The sequence below is a fragment of the Thunnus thynnus genome, chromosome 12 (assembly GCF_963924715.1).
Source record: "Thunnus thynnus chromosome 12, fThuThy2.1, whole genome shotgun sequence".
NCBI classification, from domain to species: Eukaryota; Metazoa; Chordata; class Actinopteri; order Scombriformes; family Scombridae; genus Thunnus; species Thunnus thynnus.
In genome coordinates this window covers 12613698-12620574 of record NC_089528.1, presented here as the reverse complement: position 1 = coordinate 12620574, position 6877 = coordinate 12613698, and the positions used below count along the sequence as shown (strand labels likewise).

Sequence of the window (6877 nt, the reverse complement as noted above, 5' to 3'; positions counted from 1 at the left end):
CCAGAGCCACAGAAGACATAACACGACCGTTTTCAGGCTGGGTAACACTCCTTCTTACAAGCAATCTGACTCTGAAATCAGCGGAATGCTCCTTTAGGCAGAAGCAAATGTTTGGTGTGCATGTCAGAGATATCTATTAGAGTATCAGAGAAATTGTTCATGTTGTTGTGCAAACAGACAGAACAGCACCGCCATTCTCAGTCGCCACCACTTGCGGGGCAAAAATACTTTCTGAAAAACGTCATCAAATCAACAGGACTGTTAAATTAGCTATTTTTATTTACAAGGCAGACTACACATACAGTACAGTTACAGGCTGCTCTGAGAAAAGCAACCCTCACGGCAGTTCGACACACACCATCACATCAAAAGCTCCTGAGATCAAAGGAAAATTAATGACACTTGTCAAGAACACTCAAAATCTACACCCACTTATAGAAAAAAAAAATTTACACGGACTGAACACAATTGGTAGAGATGACAAGATTTCCCCTCAAATTATAAGTTGCTTTTAGACTTTGTATCTAGGATCAGTGCCTCAGAAAGGAGTACAATTTGGTTATAACAACTGACCTCAGAACAGATCCTACGAAGCAACATCATCATCTAGAATGATTCATATCTTCAGGAGTTGTACTCCAAAGAAAAAATAAAACGTAATACTACATTGACAGATTCGAACCCTGTTTGTAACACCATTAGGGCTTTAATCCAGCTAATACTCTGTTACGTAGTTTTGAAGTGTCTGACTAGTTAAAGGACACTGATATTCACCTAAAGGACATCAAATCCTAAAGACTCTCAAAGACTTGGATACACTCATGTAGGTTATGAAGTAAGTAAGTACTTTCAGATTTTATATACGCCATATTTATCTGTATATTCGTCAGGGAAAATGAAGAATCTAGATTTCACTACAGTTTGGATGGTTTTCGAGTAGGACTGTCAGGAGAGAAAAGGTTTGCTTTACAGGCAGGTACAGTAATATTGTGTAAACTAGGGCTCAGTTTGGGGTAGCAAGACATTACAGGACACTCAGATAGAAATCCACTGTATAGAACACAAAGCCTTGTTGAAGTTCAGTCATGCAGGATATTGATTCAAGTTCTATACATTACAGTTCTATCTAACAGGTCCCAAACAGTAACAACTAGTATGGTATAAACTCTCAGTGTGGGGACTGAGACACAGCGACAAGAGAGGAGCTGAACAATTTCTTTCTGTCCAGGAAGAAGAGGCTTTTAATGGCACAGTATAAGTCCTTTATCTGCAGTCCGTAATAGTGTAAAAAGTCATTGACTGTTGTGATTTGCTACTGAACGTCTAGTTGTGTTGAGTTTTTTCTGGTTTTTTTTTTATCCAAGTAACGTGTGTGTTTTTCTAGTCTCACAGAGAAGGCGATGGTGGTGGAAGATTTGGGGCTCATGTCCGCCGAGGCTCCAGCCTGTAGGAGAGCTGCGTCAGTGCCCTCTGGTTGTCAATCACACAGAGCTTCCTAACATAACCCCGTACCTCCGCCTGATTCTTGTTGGGTTGGCATATGTCGGGATCTATTGCAGCGAGAGAATAAACAGAATAAGAGGGGGCAGAAAAAAAAAAGTTTATAACCTGCTTGTAAAGCCACCAAATAAATGCGCTAATAAATAATATGCACTTACTGAAAGGTTGGCTTCTACAGTGCCTCACTTGCCGTATTGTGTTAGCTATAATACGCTGATGAAATGAGCATAAACAATATTACATCAAACTTCAGTGAAGAACAGTATGGCAGTGCTGAAAACACAAAACATCCCCAAAATGAATAAATAGCCCTTATAATGTGCACAGAAACTTACCATTTTCTCAAAATTGACCATATTGTCAATGAATGTCTTGTTGCCCTCATGTGTAAATGTCATATCTGTAAAGAAATTCATTAAACTTAATGACTGCCATGTTTATCCCGGATCACATTCTTATGTGATGCAGTGTCTGATCTATTCGCCATACCTTTGAGAAGGAGCGGCATAAAGGGGATGATTGGTGGTTCCAGTTTGGTAACAGTAAGTCTGTACGCCCGGTGGTTTCTGGACGGGTCCTGACATCAAACATAACACCATTATCAAAGGTTAATACTAATCTTAATATGCTATTCTTAATTTGTTTTAACTGACTTCAATATGCATCTCACCATCATGCTCTCAAACTCTGCGTAGAACTTCTTAAACTTGGTGGGTAGTTTCTGGCAGGAAAAATAGAAGACCTCAGTGACATGTGCTTATTTTAGCAACAGCAGTGTACAGACTGCTGATCCAAAGATAGTTGAATTTAATAATAGTAATACATAATGTTTTAATTTAGGTTTACCTCCCATGTCTGGCTCAGTCTGCTGACAGCAGGGTTGCTCATCCCCATAATGATAGCAAAGAATGAATTCAGGTTTTTAAACTCCCGACAGCTATGGACAAATATACAAATACAGACACACACAAGGAAGAAATAATAAATCCAGGTGAATCCAACCTACCTGTTTAAATACGTGCAAATTATGTGTGACATTCACCAGCAGATCCTACTCACTGTGCAGCTATCTTGATGAACTTCTTTAGGAGTTGGACTCTCTTACTCAACTGTCCACAGAGGCAGACCTCAGTGACCACCCACAGCTGAACTTGGTTGAACCTCCGCAGGAACAGGTCCATGTTAGCCGTGGTTCTTCTGAAGCTCTGGCGACCAAACGTGTGGTAGAGCAGCTCATGCTGGGCAGAGCAGGGGGGAGACAATAGGGAGAGCAGGTTTAGAGTTAATCCAGTGAACAGGTCCTGCCACACTGCATCTATCAAGCAGTAGTCCTGCAGGGTTATTTATGACCAATGATGCTGAACAAGAGTAGGAGGCAACGTCTGTATGGTCTGATTCCATTATCTAATCAGATTTTAAGATAGTTTACCCAATTCTACAGAGGTGTTCAGCCCACAACGATTTTGGATGTTGGCCTTTTTCTGCCAACAATATCAACATTGGACTGTGCATTCACAGAGCCTCATGGTAAGTTGTTTATACGATATATATTATATTATACGTATGTGTGTGTGTCTGTGAGTGTGTGCGTGGTACCTCATGTACACAGCTGAAGAGCTCCCAGTCAAACATTGTCATTTGATAAGCCAAGTCCTTAGAACTCATCAGCTCAAAAGTAGACATGGAGCCTGCAGAGGGCCCCTCCTGGTCTGGAAGAGGAGTCTGATACACACAGTCCACAAATACACACATTCAAATTATCAAGCACTCACAAAAACACAGAGCATAGGTTCAACCACAACATAATTTACTTTCCTTACTATACACAAAAAGTGTATCGGTACAAATTTCATCACCATCATAGCACAGCCACAAAAAGAATACATGCTAGATATAACTCTTATATTTGATTTTAAAAAAACAATTCAAAATAAACAGGAGTAATATTCATCTCTTACCAGACTGCTGAGCTGATCTCGAGGACAGGCAAATAATCGACCGTTAATGCTCAGAGTAGAAAACACTGACACGTCATTAGGCTTCAGGATTATTTTTTCTGTAACAAAAAAGAGCAGATTTGAACTTCCATCATGTGTTCCAACGCAAACTTAAAGACATGATATTGATTTACAAATAGCCACAGAAATGACTTGATAATCAAATTGTAGATGATGTTACGGCAGAGCTGTTCTTTCACATCCACAAAAATCTGTCTTCTTACCACCTGCAGAGCTGAGGTGGACCAACAGGAGCTCGTCAGTGGTGCCAAGTTTATCAGCCACAGCGCTGATCACTTCTCTTCCTGTCGCTGCCACAGCCACTCGGATAGTTGTGTAAGTGTGATCACTGCAGTACACCTTCAATAGGACTAGAAACACACACAAAAGTAACAATGAAATACAACGATATGTGACGGCCTCTAATTTGTAATAAAGTAAAATATAAAATGTATAACTCGTATGTATAAATCACACACACACTTCAACTTACTGTCATCATGATTCCTGATGGCTTGTTTCTTCTGCAGCCTTTCCTCTCCATTGCTGAACTGTCGTATTAGGGCCTTCTGTTTAATTACATGACATAGTGTGTAATCAGCTTCCACATCCTTAAGCAGCTACCATTTACTGCAACATGGAGTTCAGTATTTTATATGTCTGAATATACCTTTTTTGTGGCTTTGGCTTCCTCTGAACTACAACGTGTAGGAGTATGGAAATAAACAAAGGACAGAATAAATAAACTTGTTGTGACATAGAGGATACAGGGCAAGTTTAATGTGGAGGAGCTGAGAAACATACTGTAGTTTGACGACTTTCTCCAGGTCAGGAACCAAATCTTTCAGAGCTCTGAGCATCCGGGAATCATTTGATAAACTTCCATACAACTCCTACAGAAACAGAGAGAGGAAGAACCACACTCCAACCATCCATATGATCTGTATGTATATCTGCAGAGGCATTGCTGTTTGTGTGTGTGTGTGTGTGTGTGTTATTTACTGCATTTTAAAGCTTACTAACTTGTTATTCCTACCTCAAGGAAAGAAATTGCAGCAGGCTCCTCCTGTAGCATGTATGTGTGTGTGTTAGCCCAGCGCAGGGCCAGAATGAGGGCTCTCCTCTTACTGTTAAGTGCATACTCCAACCTCTCCTGTTCAGAGCCAGGAGGAGACGCCGCATGGTAGGTGCACACAAAGTTAAAGATAAACACAGAGATGTAGATATTATCCTGATATGGTAAACACGCAGATAGACAGTGATATTCAGTTTGTATATTATTGCTGATCCACTGCTCAAAACCAGTACCAGCCGAGGAGCAACCACCACACCTGAATGTTTCAGTAACTAATGAAGTAAAAATGCTGCAATAATTTCACTTCTTCTAGTGTATGTCTTTGTGGCAATTTTGACATTTTTGCTCCAATAATGGGATATTTGGGCTCAAAGTTGAGTATAACTAGGGAAATGCTTTCCTTGCTTTCCTTTCGGACTCACTGGGAGTTACAGCTTGGATTTTTTGACTCCACTAACCGACAGATCACACTGAGCAGTAAACCCAACTTCAGACTTCAAAACAACCCTTTCAAAAACCTATAGGTAAAGTCACTTCTGCCATATCCATATACAGTCTATGATAAGAGCTTAGGATAAGTACTAAAGTATATATTACGTATTATCATCAATGCATCAGTGGTAAAACTGTTGTTGAACATACACTGCACAAATACAGGTTTCACTTGATTCAACCAAAACAAAGACCTGTGCTGTACCAAGCTAGTTTTACTGCAACTCTGCTACACTTGCACTGAAATGACTAAGACAATAAGACCTTTGCAGCTGGGATTACAACTTGTTACTATGGTGTGAAGGGGAAGTGTGCAGTCAGTGAGCAGTTCATTAGTGCTGGATGGTCAACTGCTGCTTCAGCTCCTCCATACAGTAAACACAGTCGGTAAGTTACACAAGACGAGATGCAGTCAGCACAACTGTTATAGTATAGTACAAACAATGGGCATATCAGTTCATTTCTGGATGGGGTTGTCTACATATCATTCTGGCTACTGTTATAAATTTGATAATGTATCTTATACAGGATTATTACAGACAGTGTAAAGACAACAAAGGAAATACCGTATACCAAGACAAGACAAAGCAAGATAGAGAAAGGTAGAAAGGATATTGTGCCATGAGTAGAGGGCACAGCTGGCTGTTGGGCATGAAGACACAGTGCATGAGGACAAAATCATCCACTGCTGGGTCTAACATAAGAGAAAAGAAACAGACATACAGCAAGAGGGAAGAGAGTCAGAGGAGGGGAAAAGAAGAAAATTGAGAGCAGAAGAATCAGGAGGTTCAAAAGGTTGTGAAAATGCCTTTTATCATTAATCCATTCATCTTGCTTATCTGTCTATCCGTCCTTCCTTCTTTCATTACAATGCATTTGATATAGTGTCTATACTATCTGCAACATCCACCTTTGGGTTTTACTTAAGGGATTAGATGGAGGGTAAGTCCAAAGAAAGTCATGCAAACTCAACAAAAAACTTTTTAAATTGTGAATAAAAACACCTAGGCTAAAGTATGACATAAATCTGTGTACATAGCATGCAACATAATATCACACTGAATAATATGAAACAAAAGATTATCTCAACCATCTATTCAAAATGAATTTAGGCCTAATAGCCTGTAATTCATTTAGCATTATATATATTGTTTTTCTATTTAGCAACCTGGTTCACTGTGATGTATGTCCATTCTCATGGTCTCCAAGAAGTGCTCAAGAACTTTCTCTGGAGTTCCTGATATCACAGTGTACCTGCGAAAGGTGAGAAGATATGAAGAATATGAAAAAGCCCCTTTTGAGAGACAGACAGAGTGAGGGAGAGAGAGAGATTTGTAAGTACACTGTGTATATAACACTCCACACATTCGAACACACACATACTTGATGCTTCCCAGGGTGGAGGCTCGAGGACTCTTTTCTAACACCAGCACAGCTTGTTCATGCTCTTTCAAACGCACTGTGTTGGCTTCCACGTCCTATAAATACAACAGGATGCATGTAAAAAAAAACAAAAAACAAACACACAAAAACATACTGTATTATTACTGAATGTAAAATTAGGAAATCTGGCGTCTAAAGTGTAATACCGATCATCTGCCAGAGGAGGGAGACAAACATCATAGTGTAGCATGATGCTTCAGACAGCCCAAATAAATGGATCCGCACCTGTTTTCCTTTCCCTTGATCCAGATGCTGTCCAGTAAAGTTAATCTAAATTTTGACTTAACAGTCAAAGACTTTTGACTCGGCAGTGACCTTGCGAATAAATATTGCTAACAACAGTATTTTTAACATTTTTGACCAAAAATAG

At 39.7% G+C, this 6877-nt stretch overlaps 1 protein-coding gene across 4 annotated transcripts in view; it reads right to left on the bottom strand.

The window, feature by feature from the left end:
• Positions 1-261: 261 nt before the first annotated feature.
• Positions 262-6877, bottom strand: part of LOC137194030 (rap guanine nucleotide exchange factor 4-like) — a 30288-nt gene continuing 23672 nt past the window's right edge. For 3 of the 4 annotated variants that reach the window (XM_067605547.1, XM_067605548.1, XM_067605549.1), the window contains 17 exons: positions 6448-6542; positions 6233-6318; positions 5680-5758; positions 4534-4684; positions 4302-4390; positions 4168-4195; positions 3991-4066; positions 3722-3868; positions 3459-3556; positions 3097-3222; positions 2560-2738; positions 2347-2437; positions 2171-2221; positions 1990-2077; positions 1836-1900; positions 1659-1713; positions 262-1550 (listed from right to left, as the gene is read on the bottom strand). In XM_067605547.1, coding sequence (XP_067461648.1) covers positions 1423-1550; positions 1659-1713; positions 1836-1900; positions 1990-2077; positions 2171-2221; positions 2347-2437; positions 2560-2738; positions 3097-3222; positions 3459-3556; positions 3722-3868; positions 3991-4066; positions 4168-4195; positions 4302-4390; positions 4534-4684; positions 5680-5758; positions 6233-6318; positions 6448-6542 — 1632 coding nt within the window. In that variant the 3' untranslated portion in view covers positions 262-1422. Of the gene's footprint in view, positions 1551-1658; positions 1714-1835; positions 1901-1989; positions 2078-2170; positions 2222-2346; positions 2438-2559; positions 2739-3096; positions 3223-3458; positions 3557-3721; positions 3869-3990; positions 4067-4167; positions 4196-4301; positions 4391-4533; positions 4685-5679; positions 5759-6232; positions 6319-6447; positions 6543-6877 lie in introns of those variants that run through there. The other variant, XR_010930910.1, reaches the window with a different exon arrangement.